Source organism: Myotis daubentonii, chromosome 1, assembly GCF_963259705.1.
Source record: "Myotis daubentonii chromosome 1, mMyoDau2.1, whole genome shotgun sequence".
NCBI classification, from domain to species: Eukaryota; Metazoa; Chordata; class Mammalia; order Chiroptera; family Vespertilionidae; genus Myotis; species Myotis daubentonii.
In genome coordinates, this window is record NC_081840.1 from 147,433,939 (window position 1) to 147,453,916 (window position 19,978).

At 41.1% G+C, this 19,978-nt stretch overlaps 1 protein-coding gene across 1 annotated transcript in view; it reads right to left on the reverse strand.

Annotated features, from left to right (window-relative positions):
* Nucleotides 1–19,978, reverse strand: part of LOC132214567 (bifunctional 3'-phosphoadenosine 5'-phosphosulfate synthase 1) — a 121,704-nt gene that overhangs the window by 65,966 nt on the left and 35,760 nt on the right. Inside the window, exons 6-8 of the mRNA XM_059661930.1 lie at nucleotides 9,958–10,071; nucleotides 6,487–6,598; nucleotides 4,700–4,905 (exon numbers count right to left, since the gene is read on the reverse strand). Of these exons, the coding sequence (XP_059517913.1) occupies nucleotides 4,700–4,905; nucleotides 6,487–6,598; nucleotides 9,958–10,071 (432 nt within the window). The remainder of the gene's footprint in view (nucleotides 1–4,699; nucleotides 4,906–6,486; nucleotides 6,599–9,957; nucleotides 10,072–19,978) is intronic.

The window sequence follows — 19,978 nt, forward strand, 5'->3', positions numbered from 1 at the left end:
TTGACTGAATAACAAACATGATAAAAGTTCTGTTTTCCTATTACTTTTTGCAGTGACACATTCCACTCATATAAGACATTCTGAGATATAAAGCACATTGATATGAATGAGCTTTTCAAAAAATTTCTCTTCCAAAGTTCTGTTCAGCTTTAATGGGAGAGTTTCAAAATAAACAATTAAAAGATCAATTTGTTATTAGCATTCATCTTCCATGTAGCATACAAAATAATGTTAGATCCAATGATATTTTTCCTTACATATTCCAACTGCTACACTTACCTTTACTCATCATTCTGTGTTACATCTATATATATAAAAGCCTAAGTGACCGAATGACTGAATGACCGGTCACAATGATGCGCACTGACCACCAAGGAGCAGATGCTTAACACAGGAGCTGACCCCTTGTGGTCAGTGCACTCCCACAGCCAACCTCCCGTGGCCCCTCCCCCCACCAACCAAACTCCCACAGCCCCATCGGCCCCGATCGCCGGCCAGGCCGAAGGACCCCACCTGTGCACAAATTCATGCACCAGGCCTCTAGTTATTAAATGTTGGGGGGAAAATATTCTAAACTTTTCCCATCCAGCAAAAACCCCCAAATAGCCCCATATTAGGTATTAAGGTCCATGTCGTACCAGCATTCATATCTTTAAACTTCTGCTTTAGTTCAGTAGGAGTAAGACGATACTGATCAAGACCATCATTCCAATAATTCGGTCCAAGACTTGAAGATCTCCTCCAATCAGCCAATCTCCTTGTTCCATCACCATCTAGCGGGAAGAAACAGAAAATAATTGTTTTAAATCAAAACCAAGAGAAAAATAAGGATATTTCTCTCATACAAGCTAACTATGGTTATAAACTTTTACTTTCATCTCAAGGTCAATGGTAAATCCATTTAGCTTAACAACTGGATTGGGATTGAAAATGCTACAGAATTAGAGTATCCTATCTAATAAAATCCTAATATGCAAATTGTACTACCAGGAGTTCAACTGCTCGCTATGACGTGTGCTGACCACCAGGGGGCGGCGTGGAACATGATGGGCTTTGAAGCAGCGCTGGCAGCGGGTGGCAGTGGAGGGGCTGCAGCCCCTATGGGCCCCAACGAGAGCAGGACCATGGTGGGATGGTGGAGCAGGTAAGCAGGTGGCTCCATGCGAAGGTCGGTGCAAACGGGAGCCAAGGCCACTGCCTGGCTCCTAAGTGCTGAGGAAGCCAGGCAGGGGGCCTGGCCCCAATCGATCGCCCCGTAGGCAGGATGGTGGAGCAGGTGAGGGGGCAATGCCAGACCATGGAAGGGTGCCAGGCAGGGCTGCGAGGCTGTGAGGCTGTGAGGCTGTGAGGCTGGGGGTGTGAGCTGGGGGCTCGATCCCAGCAGGCCACCCCAAGGGACCCAACCCGTGCATGAATTCATGCACTGGGCCTCTAGTATTCTATAATTTCTCAAAGGACTTATGAAACAACTATCCCATTTAAAAACAAAGGGCAAACAAAGCCAACATGAATAATTATGACTTTTAAGTAATAAAAATATTCTTTTCATTGTTGTTGTATGTTGATTAAAAAAATTTGTAACTCTGGATAACCCTATTTTGTGCTCTCCAATCCTAAACTTTTGAGCAATTAAAGTAATGATGACAGAGTTGGGGCACCAAGTCATGCCTTCCACTCTCCACACGACCTCAAATTTCTTACCTTCTCTTGTCCTCTGTCCCTGCATCTGGAAAAGGAGATGCTGTTTCCTAGGACGGGTCCCCTCTCCCAGAGCAGCTCAAGCTGGCCCTTCTCCCACGACTGTGGTTTATGTGCTAACGATGTACCTGAACTACTGTAGTCGCTTCCTACCTGGTCTTCCTCACCAGAAGGCCCATCCCCTTCCATCAGACCACTCATTCAATAAACATTTACTGAGTAACTGGTGTGTGGCAGGGCTTCTACCAGGCATTGGGAAATACAGCAGAAAAGAGACAGAGAGAGAGAGAGAGAGAGAGAGAGAGAGAGAGAGAGCGAGAGAGAGAGAATATTGATCTTCCTACAATGGAGCTTATGTCACAGTAGGGAAGACAGAAGAGAGACCAGAGAAATATCAGCTGGTACTGAATGTTACAGAGAAAATAAAAAGGGCAATGGAACCCAGTGCCCTGGGCTACAGTGAGTAACTGCGAAAAAGGAGGCAGTGAAGGCTTCTCTGAGGAGAGTGACATTTAACTTGAGATGAAAAGGAAACAGCCATGAAGGGAAAGCATTTTAGGCAGAGGGATAGCAAGTACAAAGGCCTGGAGCAGCAACAGGCTTTATCTCTGGGGAACAGAAAGAACGTTAATGTGGCTGGAAGGTCAGGAAAGGTGAAACCAAGGACAGGAGCAGAGGTAAGAGAAATCAGGAGGACATGTGAGGCCACAGGCACTTGGGTTTTATTCTAACTGTAAGGAGCAGTTTACTGACGACTTTTAAAGGATTTGCGTTTTGAGAAGACGCACTCTGGCTGCTTGAGGAGGATAGGAGGTAGTGGGTATGAGAGGAAGCAGGACTCCAGCCAGGTGACGATCACCAGTCTGGCCTAGAAACTGGATAACTCGGGCGGTACCGGTGGGAGTGGAGCTGGGACGGGACATCCCGCACAAGACTGCCAGGCCGAGTTCCTCACAGCACTACCTGGTGATCCTTTCAGGCCCAAACCTGCCTGCGACCTCTTCGTTTGTAGGAAGCGTGCAGAGTAGTAGAAAGAACACAGAAGACCCAGGACCGACCTAACCCTGACTCGGGACTGCTGCCTCTGCAGCTCTGGGCAAGCGGAGCCCACCCCAAGGTTCTTCAGGATAAAGAACAACACTGTCTACCTCCGAGGGTCACGGAAAGGACCAACAAACAGGAATATGGTTTGAGAAGCATAATCACATGTAAATTGTTATTCTGACTGATCAAAGTCTTAACAGTTCAGGGTAGAATGGTAAGCCCTCTATCTCCCCAAGGTCCTCTCTCCCACTGACACCAGCTAGTTCTCAAACACTGAATCTCTGCTCCACCAGCCTGGAGGGCCAAGGTTCTCGCAGTCCCCTCCTATCCAAACCCTACTAGGGCCTGAAGGCTGCAGACCAGGTGCCAACTAATACCAAGAAGTCTTACAGATCACTCTTAAAAAGTGGTACAAAATATAAACAGTACTCAGATTTGTTGAGTGATTAAAAAATAAATGTCGCTCTACTTAGTTTGGCTCAGTGGATACAGCATCGGACTGAAGGGTCCCAGGTTGCATTCTGGTCATGGACACAAACCTCAGTTGCAGACTCAATCCCGGCCCTTATCAGGGCCCTTGCAGGAGGCAACCAATCGATGTGTCTCCGTCTGTCTCTCCCCTCCCTACCACTTTTTCTAAAAATCAAAATATCCTCAGGTGAGGATTAACAAATAAATAAATAAATAAATATCTCTTCATCAAATTCATATGAAAAGTACCCTCTAGTGCCCTAGCTGGTTTGGCTCAGTGGATAGAGTGAGAGCCTGCAGACTGAAGGGTCCCTGGTTCGATTCTGGTCAAGGGCACATTCCTGGGTTGTGGGCTCCATCACCAGTAGGGGGCGTGCAGGAGGCAACTGATCAATGGTTCTCTCTCATCATTGATGTTTCTATCTCTCTCTCCCTCTCCCTTCCTCTCTGAAATCAATAAAAATATTTTAAAAAATAAAAAATGAGATATTAAAAAAAAAGTACCCTCTAGTGATACAGGCTACATAGTATGTGAAGCTCTCATACCAATAACCACTATCTGCTATGATTATGGAAGATGGCTTTGACACCCAAAGTGATCTAGATTAAAATCAGACCCTCATCCCACCTATTACCTGCATAATTTTGGTCGAATCATTTATCCCCTATAAGTCTCACTTTGTCCATATGTCCAAAGGATATGCCACCATCCTACAGGTTTGCTATGTGACTCAAAGAATTTACATGAGCATGTTTTGTAAGCCATGTTACTTGTTACTATTAACTATAAAATTTATTTTTGAAAGAATAACTAACACCATCACTAGTTCAACCTTATTTTCTAAGAAAATATATCCCATTTTTAAAAAGTTACCACTTTTTGTCCTTCATGAGACAATGAGATTTAGCACATTTCCAATATCTAAACAGATGCTACAGAAATTTTCTAGATAAAGTTATTACAATTTCACTTAGTTTTTTCTAATGCTCAAAGTGTACTTTAAAACACCTAACTAGTAACAGAGGTTTTACTTCAATGATAATATTTCACATATAAAGTAAACAAGGCACTTTGGGGAGACTAATATTTCACTGCTTCCATTCCGGAAACACAATGTTCAATTAAAAACCCAGACAAGACAAAACCATCCTGACCTCCCGTCCTACCTGTAAGTACATGATTAATGTCTGTTCCACCACCAAAAGTTAGGAGGCCCGAGCGTACAGCCTGTGCTTGCATGTCCAGCACCAGCATCTAGCTCGGTGCCTCATGTATAGTAGATGCTTAAATAGTTACTGAACAAATATTTATCTGGACCAAGTGACAAGACCATATGCTCATCACACTAATCTAAGATCCAGTCTCGCTTCTGCAAAACATTAACAATTTCAATGGAATCACAAATATACCGGTAATGCCCACATTTTCAGCACAAACATTATTTGTAATAAATCAAGATAAAATGCAGCAAAGTTTGCACAGGACCTTGATGTAGGGGTGGTTCTTGCATGTCGTTCCCCACTGTCGGGCACAACGCTCCTCCTTCCTGTGCTCAAAAAACTCTGGATTGCGAAGAATGGCCACACGGCGGCCCTCATACATCAGAGCAAATGCCGTACAGCCATCCAGCCTCTCTTTATCTTCATGAGTCGCTGACAGAACTATAGGCACTGACAAGTTAATGACACCCCCTGCAGGGCACAAAGGAACACACAGCTTGGATTACTCAACAGGCCTCACGCGTCCACATCTCACTTCGGTGGACACTAATAATGTTGAACTGATGCCTGGCACAGAAAATCAGGAGACAGAATAAGCAACAGAGGCTAAAAAACCAGCAAAAATTAAGAAAATCAACAGTGTGTGTAGCAATACTCACAACAATTCATGAAATTGTCTTTTGGGGGAAAACTATGGGATAGAATCACAGAAGTAAAAGAAACTGTTTAACAAGTAAAACTCAGCTGGTTACGTTTAACATCACCAATAATATACTGAACACCTCCAGTATATGAATAAGATAAAGCACCATGGTTCAGGGCCTTTTTAAAAAGAAAGTTAATCCGTGCTGACTACCTTTTGAGTGGCAAGTTGGTTAAGAACACTTGAGTATTACATGGGTATCCTTGAGACAGGAAGACAAAAACACCCAAAAAGGTTTTTGTTACTTGGTTTTTAGTCAGAATTGAACCCATGTCGGCTATCACTGGCCAAGACACAAAGGCAGTGGGTAATCAGTGCTCCTTTCAAAATGTGTCCCACTGAGACCAAAGGCACATTCTCAGTTCCCAACCTTTCAAGCTCTAAACGGTTTTTTTCCTACTCATCATGCACAGATTAGAAAAATAAAATGCACTCTCAGATTCCTATGTGGATCTTATTTACACACCAAATAGAAACCATACTTTTCTGGGAAATCATGGCATGACTTCTTTGATAACTGCTTGGCTGTTTTAAAATTACCACCACCAGGTACAGTCCAAATTGTTGCACCAAACCCAAGACTAAATCAATACTCAAGACACAGTCCATAAAGATTTTACTATTAGTTCCAAGGAAGAAAATCGAAGAGCAATATTTAATCCTTACGTGCCTGTGATAACATTTCTCTGGAAGAATGATCAGAAATTACATTTTTCTAATATCTATTTCACTCCTCAGTTAAAAGAAGTCATAATACAGAAGGATGTGGTAGCAATTGAGGAGGGTTCTGTAACATGGAACAACAGTATTTTCTTTGAGGTAGCAAATTAATCTTACCAACAGTATACAGAGTTTAAGGTAGCTGAATTATAATTACAATATACTGAACATCAATTTCTTTGGCAATTTTTTTTGAATTTTTTAAAGAATAGGAAGAACCATCCTTTCAATCACCTATTTCAGGACTCCTAAACTTGGACTCCCTGGCTGCTTACTAGAAGGCCTGGCTTAAGCACAGGCTTCCATATAGCACAACTGAGTGTGTGCACTTTTCAGGGACACGAAAATGATCAGGTGGCTATGGCACAGGGAAACTATTTGCTTTTGAAATTCTTTTCATCCCTAATCCTCAGGTTTTCCTTCTCCCCATGCAATAAATCACAATCGGGGAAACAAAAATGAAAAACAGATCTCACTATCCACTTAAATGTCTAGTTCTGATATAACTTAGTCTTAAAACACTACCTTCATTAAGGCGGTACCACTACTCCCTATAAACAGTGATGAATCCCTACACCTGTGCAATATCTCTTCCACATTCAATATACTATAGAAGGCAAATGTCTTACCATCCAGAAGACAATCAAAATGAAGACACTGCAGGTACTCCCTCTCTCGCATAAAGCCATTCAGTGGGGTGGCCCAACCTTCTGCCAAAACCTGCACCCACTGCATGTCCACCTAGTTAATGAGAAAGGAAAATTTTCTATGATGTACTTGTGAACAAAAGCAGTAATGGCCTTTAGGAATTTAATTTTGAAAGTGATGGAAACAAACATCTCAAGAATGATTACTGATTATACAAGTCTAATCATTAAGGGCACTAGAAAAATACGCGTTTTTCCGAGTAAGTTTGAATAACATCAGACTTGCAAGCATTTCCAATAAGGAAAGCACCTCCTAAAGTGGCTCTCAAATATTAATATGTATACTGGGAGGCTTGTTAATATGAAGAAAGCTCCACCCGCCTCCCCGATTCAGTCAGTTTGCTGTAGGGCCCTCGAATTTGTATTTTTAACAGTTTCCAAGAAAATGTTGACAATGATGTCTAAAAACTATACTCTAACAACCACTGTCCTAAACTAAAACTTCAGATAAAAATAGTCCTTTCCCAGTAACAGAGCACCCTTCATTTTACAAAGATTTCTAGTATAGCCCATTAGAATGTTAAAGAAATGATCATCTTGCCCTAACTGGTTTGGCTCAGTGGCTAGAGCGTCAGCCTGCAGACTAAAAGGTCCCAGGTTCGATTCCGGTCAAGGGCATGTACCTTGGTTGCAGGCACATCCCCAGTGGGGGGTGTCCAGGACGCAGCTGATCAATGTTTCTCTCTCATTGATGTTTCTGACTCTCTACCCCTCTCCCTTCCTCTCTGTAAAAAAATAAAATAATTTTTTTAAAAAAAGAAAGAAATGATCATCTTTGTATCATTAAAGTAAGCTGGGTATGCTCATTTTTAACTGGTGCTGTATATATGTAACAGTGGTTCTCAAATGAGAAAAGATGAAGCACCTGGCCAAGTAAAATGTTGCTTACTATTTATTTCCAAAGTAGGTTGGCCAATGTGTCCCACTGAAAAATCAAATTCCTCTTCTTCAATTCAAAGAAAAAATTATATTCATGCACCAAATTAATTTCAAGTTTTCATCTTATTAGTTTTCCCTGCACCTTTGACCAAGGACACCCTTTGTCTATAGTAGAATCCAGTTCTAGAAGGTATCTATTAGGCACTAAATGTGCCCCCCTGAAAATCATGTCAAAGCCCTAACCCCCCTCCATGTGAGTAGACATGGAGATAGGGCCTATGAGGTAGTGACAATGGCCAAATAAGGTTATAAGGGTGGGTCTTAATCCAATAGGTTAGCAGCCCTAATAAGAAGAGGAAACCAGAGTTCCCTCTCTCTACCCTGTGAGGATATGATGAGAAGGCTGTTGTCCTTGAGCCATGAAGAGAGCCTCACCAGAAATCAAATCAGCCAGTGCCTAGATCTTGGACTTTCCTGCTATTTAAGCCATTCGGGCTATCGTATTTGTTAGGGCAGACCAAGCTAATACACTATCTAACTGTGCATGGAGTTTTTAATTAATTATTTTTCATACTGATGTGCAGAGAACAAACCACTGTATTGAAGAAAAGTTTACATTTAGAAAAGGCTACTGTCCTTCTAGGTTCTCAAGTTTGACTGATTGGATTCATGTTCATTCACTGTCATTCTTCTTCTGTGTGCGTATGACTGTGTTCATTCTGCGCAAAGTCATCAGTTCCTTTACAGTGGGTTTTGTCAGCTTCCCGAGTGGCTCTGCTCTCCGACTCTGAATGTTTGTACTCCCAGCATGCCTTGGCTTCTGGTCAGAGACCCAATCATGCAAAGCACATTGGATCATCTACTCCTACCAAAGATTTGAAAAACTATGTACTCGGAAAGTCTTTCTCCAAGCTCAGACGTTTGGTTTTTTTCTCTTTCTCCTTACTTTCAGATTTGGCACTTCGCTGGGTGTGTGGAATTTTTACCTTTCTAAAAGAAAGACTGGAAAATTCTACTTCTAGTCCAGGTTCTTATTCCTTAATATCTGTTTTTATAGTATACCTAATGATAAGATTTAAATTCTCTAAAATTTGAAACTGATCTATCCTATATATTAAAAGGGTAATATGCAAACTAACCCTAACAGCAGAACGACTGGGAATGACTGGTCACTATGACACACACTGACCACCAGGGGACAGACACTCAATGCAGGAGCTGCCTGCCCCCTGGTGGTCAGTGCGCTCCCACAGGGGGAGCCCTGCTCAGCCACAAGCCAGGCTGACAGCTGCCAGCACAGCGATGCTGGTGGGAGCCTCTCCCACCTCCTCAGCAGCACTAAGGATGTCCAACTGCAGCTTAGGCCTGCTCCCCGCTGGCAAGTGGACATCCCCCAAGGGGTGCCGGGCTGCCAAAGGGATGTCTGACTGCCAGCTTAGGCCCAATCCCCTGGGGAGCGGGCCTAAGCCAGCAGGTGGACATCCTCCGAGGGGTTCCAGACTGCAAGAGGGCATAGGCTGTGCTGAGGGACTCCCCCGCCCCCCGAGTGCACAAATTTTTGTGCACCGGGCCTCTAGTATATATATATATAAAAGCCTAAGAGACCATTATAACCAAACAACCAGAATGACTGGTCAACCAGTCGCTATGATGCGCACTGAACACCAGGGGGCAGGTGCTCAATGCAGGAGCTGCTCCCTGGTGGTCAGTGTGCTCCCACAGCCAACCTCCTGCAGCCCCTCCCCAGGCCAGCCAACCTCTCACAGTCCCTCTCCCTCCAAGCCGGCCAACCTCTCACGGCTCCATTCCCCCACCCCCCGACCAGCCAACCTCCCACGGCCCCTCCCCCTCGGCCAGCCAACCTCCCGCAGCCCCTCCCCCCAGCTGGCCAACTTCCCACGGTCCCTCCCTCCAGCCGGCTGGACCCCCAATAGGCCTCAATCGCCGGCCAGGCCGAGGGACCCTAACTGTGCACAAATTCGTGCACCAGGCTTCTAGTAAATTATAATTTCCATTGTCAGCATATCTAGTTTAACTAAGCAGTTTTTTTATTGGGAAAATACTCAATGATATCATTAGAGTTAAGATATACAACAGAAATATTCTTAATAATATAAGAAAGGGAGACTCAAGGTTTTTGCAGGGGATTGGGAAACATGTTTAAAGAAAAAAATGTTCATTTTTTAAATTAATTAATTATTAATTTAAATAAGTTAGTGCAGATTAATATTTCTTAACCTTTTAGATCCCAGTTCTGATAAGCCTAAAAATCTTATATAATCTTTGTTCTTTGATATTTAAAATAAATATTATGACTAAAAAAAAATCAAAGCCATGATAATTTAGGGATATGGCTTTACAAATTAAAATTAAGCACATTTCCCACCCTGGAAATTGTGATACACACCACAACTAACCATGCCCTCAAACACAACTATAAAACCACAAATTTTATAGACTACCAACTGTACCTAAGGCCATAGTACTTGATATGAAAAGTAACAAAGTACTTACTTTATTAATTTTCAGTGCTGGTAGTGTTTCTGCATCTGTTTTTGCCAAATGAAGTTTATTTTCTGGCACATACAGTTCTTTTACTTCATAAGAGGCATCTACAGGTACAATATCCTATACAAAAACAAAAGTACAATAAACTGTTGAATTTTAGCGTTCTTCAAGGTTACCTTAATGAAGAAAAATTAAAATTTCAAAATAAGACTTTTAAAAAGAAGTATAAAAGAGCGTTTTGAATGCTGTCCCTCTCCAGTCAATTTTCCAAATGTCAGTTGGTCTACCCTCAAGCTGATAAAATCCCCCATACAAGAAGTCACTATGCATAATGTTCCATTATATAGTGAGGAAGAAATTCCTAGAATGTACCATATACCTTCAAAATCAGGCAACTGCAGAGAAGATATGACCTCAAAGAGGTAATGATAAAAAGAATTTGGAAACAAACCAAAAAAAAATCCACTTAAACATAATCATTATTATCCTTAACATGTCATGAGAACATGACACTGAAGCCACCTTTTCAGTAATATGGCACAATGTTCCACCACTTCGGGGGTGAGAAACAGCACTTTTGATCCCATATGAAATGTAGTCTGGAAATTTTATGCAAACTCCAGGTACTCATTTATATAACACTAGAGGCCCAGTGCACAAAATTCATGCACTGATAGGGTCCCTAGCAGTTGCCAGCTGCCGGCCAGGTACTCCCTCCCTTCCCACCGGCAGCCTGCAGTGGCCTCCCTCCCTTCCCCTGGCCAGCCCCACCCCCTGGTTGAACTCTTGAACAACTCCCAGTCGAGGGGACAATTTGCATACTATGCTTTTATTATATAAGATGGGATTGGGACAGTCTTTAGCCTCATTTATCCTGCAAGAACACTTGTGTAATTATCACAACATAGACACTCATATGCTGCTCACAGGTGATCATTATAAGGCTTGGTCACATTTATCATACTCCTGGGAATAATTACTAAATGTATGTAATTACTTTAAATTTTTTAAGCCAAATCTATCAAGTAACATTGATAAGCATATAAAACTGGCACTGATTAAAAGCTTTTCATATATTTATCTCATCCGAGCGATACTTTGTTATTCAAAATAAAGTAGGTAATTCTCAAGAGAATGATAAGACAAGCCATTGGCAAGGAGAAAGTATTTGCAAAATGATATACAAGGAACCCTTAAAACTCAACAACAATAAGAAAACCCATTCAAAAACTGGGCCAAATATCAGAACAGACACCTCACCAAACAAGATATATGCATAACAAATAAGCATTTGAAACAATGCTCTACATCCTACGTCATCAAGGAAATTAAATTTAAAACAAAAGTGAGATACCACTATAGACCTATTAGAATGGCCAAAATCCAAAACACTGACAATACTAAAAACTAGTGAGAATGCAGACCAACAGAAACTGTCACTGCTGATAGGAATGTCAAGTGATAGACCCGGTAGAAGACAATTTGTTGGTTCCTTACAAAAGTAAATATACGCTTATCATAAAACCCAGCAATTGTGCTCCTTGGTATTTACCAAAATAAGTTGAAAACTTATGTCCACACAAAAACCTGCACACAGATGTTGATAGCAGCCTGATTCATAATTGTCAACACTTGAAACAACTGAGAAGTCCTTCAGCAGATGAATGAATAAACTGTGGTACATCCAGACAATGGAGTATTACTCAGCATTAAGAAACAATGAGCTAGGTAGCCATGAAAAAACAGGCTGGACACTTAAATGCATATTACTAAGTAAAAGAAGACCATCTAAAAAGGCTACATACCATATACTTCTAACTATGTGACATTCTGGAAAAGGCCAAACTCTGAATGTAGTAAAAAAGATCAGTGGTTGCCAGGGCTGGGGGCAGGGGGAGGGTGGAGGGCAAGATGAATAGGCAGAGAGCACTGAGGATTTTCCAGGGCAGTGAAACGATTCTGTATGATACTACAATGGTGGATACATGTCATCATTCATTTGTCAAAGTCCACAGGATGTACAACCATAATGGAAACTGTAAGCTATGGGTGACAATGATGTGTCAATGAGGTTCATCCACTGTAACAAATGGACCACTCTGGTGAGGGATGTTGTCAGCAGGAGGCGTGCTCGGTGGGAGCGGAGCAGGGGGCATATGGGAACTCATTCTCTGTACTTTCCATTCAATTTTTCTGCGAACCTAAAACTGCACTATAAAGTCCATTTAAAAAGAAAACATTAACAAAAAGTTATTCAAAATAAATATTAATGGAAAATCAGGTTTTTTAAGGACATTCCCTACTATTTTTCCTAAGGAATACGATTGAGAAGAAACTTTAACTTATATTTGGACTTACATTAATATCTTGTGTAGAGAATAAAAGCAGGGTCAGCTATGCATATCAAAGCTAGATAACCTCATGAGAGGTATGGGTACCACTACTCAAGCAATCCCTGTGGGTTCTGAGCATCTAGAAACAATTATTCTACAAGATAGTTCAGCTCTGGCTAAATCATGTGCCAAAATCAGGCTACTCCTATGGGTAAATTCTGGTGTTTCTCATCATAAACCCAAGATTAAATAAGAAGAATAAACATGAAGGGAAAATAAAGAAAGAATAAAATTAAAAGATAAGAAATAAAGAAACACTGTTTGCTGCCATACCAAGTTCAGCCAGTAGATTGCTCCTGGAGCACAGACATGAAGGGCACTTTCTGCAGGCCCCTTATTGGCTTCCATCCCCCTTCCAGTGCTCACAGGAGGAAAGTGAAAACGTGTGTGTGTGTGTGTGTGTGTGTGTGTGTGTGTGTGAGAGAGAGAAAGAGAGAGAGAGAGAGAGAGAGAGAGAGAGAGAGAGAGAGAGAGAGAGAGAGAGAAACCCTGCACAGCACAGGACACTTCATTAACCTTCTAGACAAGGGGTGGGGAACCTTTTTGACTGCCAAGGGACATTTAGATATTTATATCATTCGTGGGCCATACAAAATTATCAACTTAAAAATTAGCCTGCTATATTTGGTCAAATATTTATTTAACTCACCCCTAATGCCTTGGCAGGGCCAGACCAAATGATTTCCTGGGACTTATATGGCCCAAGGATGGGACATTCCTTACACCTGTTCTAGACCCTCTTTTGCAATTAAACATCCAGCAGGTACCCACAGCTGAAGGTGTTTATTATCTCTACTGATGGTACCAGGGGTCCTCAAACTTTTTAAACAGGGGGCCAGTTCACTGTCCCTCAGACCTTTGGAGGGCCGGACTATAGTTTAAAAAAATACTATGAACAAATTCCTATGCACACTGCACATATCTTATTTTGAAGTAAAAAAAACAAAACGGGAACAAAAACAATATTTGTATTTGCATGTGGTCCGCGGGCCGTAGTTTGAGGACCCCTGCAAAGACTATGTCAGGGCATTAAAGAACACTGGAGAAGGAAGAAAGCTTCATCCGCTGCCTCTGTCTTCTCTTTGTAGATATAAATACCAAACAACTTTGGATGACTGAGACATGTCATTTCCAATGAACCCAGGTAAAGAGGACATGTCTTAAGTTTTGCTGAGGGGGTCACTTCATTGTGCACCCGAAGAGAAAATTACATACAGAAAAGACTCTTCCTTCTCTCTAACAAGAGAAATAGATTCTCTTAATCTAGTCCATTCTGTGCTTCTAACTCCAGGAATCATTTTAATACATTTATTACACATAATACATCAATACATGCACTTAAATGCACTTAATACATTTTTAAAGTAAAAAATAGCAGTAAAAAAAAAATTGGAAATGAGAAAAACACATTACCCTGTACATGGTTATCATCATCATTTCTGTGTATTCCCTTCCAACTGTTTTTGCCTATAGGCACATTACAGGGCAATTAATAGTTTCAGCGGTCTGTACAAAGCCTATTACTTCATCAACTACAAAATAAAAATTCAGGATCAACTTTTCCTGGAAAAATAATGTAATGTGCATTAAGTGAACTGCACACACACCCTATATGTTCAATTAGTTTTTTGGATCTGTAAAGCTCTCATAGATGTCATGAGACATACACATTTTCCCAGCTGCAAAACAAAGAACTAAAACCCTCCAGACTGGAAACAAATGCTAAAATTTACTTAAGTTACATATAAAAGTCTGACATTCATTAGGACTTTTATGAGGAGGAGTATGGCAAAACAGAATTAAACTTAAATATTTACATTAATCACAAAACATTAGGGACAAACCATCTTCAAAACTAAAAAGAGATTCAAGAAAGCCATAGGGGTCTACAGGCCATTATTTCTGATGTTTGTATCTAAGATCCAAGTTCAGATTCTAACAGTGCAACCTTGAACAGGTTACCTAATATCTCGAACCTGCCTCCTTCTCAGTGGCTTAAAAATATTTTTTATTATATATTTTTATTGATTTTAGAGAGGAAGGGAGAGGGATAGAGAGATAGAAACATCAATGATGACACAGAACCTAGACACAGAACATGGCAAAAGATCCTGGACAGAAACTGGCAACAGAACCTAGCAAGAGAACCTGGCTGAAGAACCTAGAGACAGAACCTGGCTACAGAACCTGGATAGAACATGGCAAGAGAACCTGACTAGAACCTGGTGACTGAACCTGGCTGGAGAACCTGGACAGAACCTAGAACCTAGCGAGAGAACATGGCAAAAGATCCTGGACAGAACCTGGCTACAGAACTTGGCTGAAGAACCTGGCTACAGAATCTGGCGACCGAACCTGGCTGGAGAACTTGGAGAACCTGGCTGGAGAACCTAGTGAGAGAACCGAACCAGAACTTGGCTGGAGATCCAAACCAGAACTTGGCTGGAGATCCTAACCAGAACTTGGCTAGAGATCCTGGCTAGGCTGCTGATCAACTGAACGCTGTCTCCGTGTCATTCCTTCTTCGCCGACTCCGTCCACACCTTTGGGGACCTCTGGACCTGCTGGGGTTGGACCCCAGCAATAGACAGTTTTGTTAAAGCAGTGTTGCTCAAGTCTTTGAACTTCTAAGTTATATGCTCCAAATCACATTGATCTACTGTCAATAATTTTTTTTCAAAGCAAATGAAAATCATCTGACTTGCAAGAGAGGATACAACTTGTAAGTGTTCCCCCCACCCCCTAGACCGGGTTTCCTTAACTAAGTGCAATAAAGCAGAGAGGTTTTATAATTTAAAAAAAAAAAAAGAAAGAAACATCAATGATGAGAGAGAATCATTGATCGGCTGCCTCCTACACGCCCCCTACTAAGGATCGAGCCTGCAACCCAGGCATGTGCCCTTGGCTGGAATCGAACCTGGGACCCTTCAGTCCGCAGGCTGCCGCTCATCCACTGAGCCAAACCAGCTAGGGCAGCTTAAAAATATTTATTGATTTATTTCTTTCAGGGCCATTGTGACAATTAACTGACTAAAGTATCTGAACTGCAGGGTTAATATTTACTGAATGCATTCTATAATAGCAGTGTTGTCCTAGGAACTTCATATGAATTAATGCATTTAATCTCCATACACTTCTATCTATGACGGTATTAGAAACTATTGCTATAGTTTTTACAGATGAGGACACTGAGGCTCAGGAGAAAGGTTAGTAACTTGTCTCAAATTCCTGCTATATTGTCTTTCACTGCAGTTAACACACAAAAAATACTCAATAAATAGTTATTGTAGTTTGCTTGCTACATGACAGACACAGTCCTAAGCACTGGATACATATTAGCTCTTAGAGTCATCAGTACAATTCTGAGGCAGGCAGGCACTATTGTTTCTCATTTCACAGACAAAGAATTATAACTACAGAAAGAAGGGTATTATCTGAGGTGTATAGCGAATTGGTAAGTGTTGGAACTGAGGTCCCAGTACTATTCTCCTCAAAAAAAAAAAAAATCCAAAACAAACAAACAAAAACCCATTACTGTTTCTCCCATAAAAACTAAATTATAAAACATTTTCTCACAAGGTATTCTTGATTTATTTTCATGAGTTCATTAAGCATTGATAATTCCCAGGGTTTCCGGTCAGCATGTGATATTTCTGTGTCAGTAAAGATCTTGACAAAAAGTAAAGATATCTCAACATGTCAGTTAGGCCTAAACATTTCTATGTGAATGATTTTCAACCAGCTTTTTCAAATCCCATCATTGTAAATAAAATGAAAACCTCCCTTCCAACCACTCTAGTCCCCTTAGAAATTCGAAACCACAATCCAGCCTGGGAACAAATGACACAGGGACTCCAAGGAAGAGAAGCATTCCATTCTCAACTTCATTGATACGACAACTCTGCATAAAGCTTTTGTTGCCATCTCTGAGCCCTGTATTAATGTAAGGAGGGAATACCTTTTTGATGTTGTGCTGGGATTGACTACTCTCCCTCTCCTCCACATGTACCACTGATAATGGTCAACCATCTTGGAGGGTCAGAGAACAGCATCCTGCAGACCAATCTTTGATCTTCGTTGGAAGCCACAGGGCATTTTCAGCTGGTTTCCTAAACCCGCATCACTAGACTCAGGTCACAAATACTGATGAAGAGCAGCAGTACATGGTGCTCTATGCGATGCCCCCCGTGCCTGGGTCTGCACTCCCTGCCTCCACCCTGGAATCGCCCCTCCAGAACGCCACCACTTGGGAAGGCTTACCAGGTATGTGAATCAATTCCCTCTGAAGAGATGTTCAAAGTAGAACTGAGAACTAACAAATGTATACACAATCCTGTCTTGTTTCCTTCCAACCAGGCCCAGAGTTTAAGAGCAAAGGCATAAATAATTTGTGAGCAAATCTAAGTGTCTCCAAGAGAATTACTTTGAACATGAAAGGGTAGCATTTATACTATTAGTCCAACCAAATTAATTTGTTAATGTTTTGTGCATGAATAAAGCCATAGTTTTAGCATGAAAACACAGTAATGTCCTGCTTTATATGTATAAACATAGATGCTATAATCACTTTGTTTTCAAGAAATAGAAAATGTTTTCCTATTTTTGAGTCAAAATAATATTTTCATTACAAGCATTTCACAAAATTCTTCTTTTCAAAATTCACACCCAGCAATATTTTTAAATGAATTTTAGCCTCACAACTTAGACACAAAATTCTTCTGATGCCTAACCAATGCCAAAGTGCAAGTTCAAAAGGTTGCTACTGTTCCCCTCCTCGGAAAAGATTCATAAAGTGAATATCTTTTGCGATTAACATCAACATAACAGCACGAATGGAGACGAACATGGAACATTTGCTTACAGGAAGCAAGTTCTATGTAGACTAGGTGTACAGAGAACTATCAGGAATGCAAAAAGAATTTTCAAATGCAAACAGCCAGTTCCTCGCACATTCTAGTGACAATAAACCTTTTTAGCCTCCAAAACTAGGGCTAAACTTCTAATAGGAGTAAAACCACCTCCAAGTAGATAAGGCATCTGGACAACGGAAGGATGTCCCTGCCACACAAGCTTCCCATTTTATTTGGGATTCATCAGGATTTCCAGAGACATAGTCAGCCATTCGAAAACAATGTGTCCTTCAAATGGTACATCTAAGACCCTTGATTTCAGGGAATTTACTGTTTAACACAAAAACATCATAAGCCAGGCCAGGAGGAGCAAGTGCCTGCACGCCTAAATCCCTCATCTAATCTTCAGAGCTCTGCAGCATTTCAGGGTAAAGGAAGATGAGGGGTGTTCCTAGGAGTCCCCCTAATTAAGGGGTCAGGACACCATTCATATGCTACCAATGAGGTAGCTTTAGGGGCTATGGATGTTTAAATATTTATTTTAAAATGTAACATGAGTACTCAAGAGATTTTTTGCTTGACTGATTACACGTACTCTAAGATCTAACATGCACTATATCCATATTTTTGTTCAAAGAGACAACTGTTTCTTTTTACCTGGAAACTGGAAGACAGAAAAACAACATTCACTACCTGAAAATGCGTAGTAGCTCTTACCTTCTCCTTTAAATAAATTTTCTGTACTTTTTTCTTAAGCCAAGTCTGCTCAACAGATTTGAACATGAGAGCACATTTGTATTTTTATGTAAATATTAAATGTCTATTATCTAAACTACATGCCTCCAAAGCATGAACACCAAACAACATTCTGGCAACACTTTAAAACTGGGCTGCGAAGTCTGGTTTTCATGTACAGTATAAAATCTACTTAGAGCACTAAGCCACCATTCCGTGAAGAGACATACCTTTAAATAATTTATAGCAGTTGTAAATCTAGAGTTCCTGGTAGATTTAAAAACATTATTTAAAATATCTCTTTAGATTAAAACCAGCAGCAAGAAGCCTACTTCCTTATGTCAGAACACACCAAGTTAAAATGCAATACCAGCAGGCCATCTAGTGACCATTCAAGGGTTAGAGGAAATATTTTTATCCAAAACTCTCAATATTTTTCAGTGTCTTCTACATTTTTTATTAAATACATGCCACCTGAAGCACAATAAGAAATAAACATGCTCTGACAAAATACTGAGAAATTCAGTCTTTATGTAAATGACCGCATTAACCTAACCCATTATATTACACAGGCCAGAATGAAAGGCAAGTAAGAGAACGCAGATGACAGAGGGTATTATGCTAACTAAAGTCCTCTAACATACCCACCGTGCCGCACGCTCAAAACACATTTTTCTTGATCAGTGAAACCAATGCCACTTATAGCAAAGATTAACAAAACAATTCTTGATAGAATTCATTTCAGAAGAGTCTCTCCAAAGTAATACACCAGACAGAGAAACGTCCATTTGTTACCATGGAGACAGCACTTCTCAAATACCTGCATTCTCTAGAAGTTCCAAAACACACTACTCTCTTTGCTCTTATAAAAACTCGTGGTACAATGGGAAATGTGTACTTGGTCTCTGTCCCCACTCTCTGACAGAGAGCTCTTAAAACCCCTGGAATCTCCTGAGTGAAGATTCAACAATGAGGTAACTCTAGGCCAGCAATTCTCTTTCTTTTTTTATATATATACATATACATATACATATACATATACATATACATATACATATACATATACACATATACACATATACACATATATACATATATACATATACACATATATATATAATTGATTTTTTACAGAGAGGAAGGGAGAGGGATAGAGAGTTAGAAACATCGATGAGAGAGAAACATCAATCAGCTGCCTCTTGCACACCTCCTACTGGGGATATGCCCACAACCAAGGTACATGCCCTTGACCGGAATCGAACCTGGGACCCTTTAGTCTGCAGGCTGACATTATCCACTGAGCAAAACCAGTTAGGGCTTCTTTATTTTTTTGACTGAATTTATTGGGGTGACATTGGTTAGTAACATTATATAGGTTTCTGGTAAACAATTCCATGATACATCATCGGTATATTGTATTGTGTATTTACCACCCCAAGTCAAGTCTCCTTCCATCACCATTTAGGCCAGCAATTTTCAACCAGTGTGCTACACAAATTTTTAAAACATGCAATACCTGACTATCTAGTCAGGGGCACTGACCTCTTTTCCCTCAGAATGTCAAAGTATAAAAATGACAATAGCCAAAACAACAATAGCCATCCAGTGTGAATGAATCAAAATTATACTATTTTTGGCAGATCAGCAAAAAGTGTATTTTTTGGTGTGCCACAGAATTTCAGTAATCCTATATAATAAAACCCTAATACGTAATCTACTGAACGGCAGAACGACTGGTCACTATGATGCACACTGACCACCAGAGGGCAGACACTCAACGCAGGAGCTGCCCCCTGGTGGTCAATGCACTCCCACAGGAGGAGCACTGCTCAGTCAGAAGCTGGTTCATGGCTGGCGAGCGCAGAGGCAGTGCTGGGAGCCTCTCCCACCTCCGCAGCAGCGCTAAGGATGTCAGACTAACAGCTTAGGCCTGCTCCCTATCGTCAGTCAGACATCCCCCGAGGGCTCCTGCTCCTGGAATGTGAGAGGGTGCAGGCCGGACTGAAAGTCAACCCCACCCCCACTCCGAGTGCCCAAATTTCATGCACT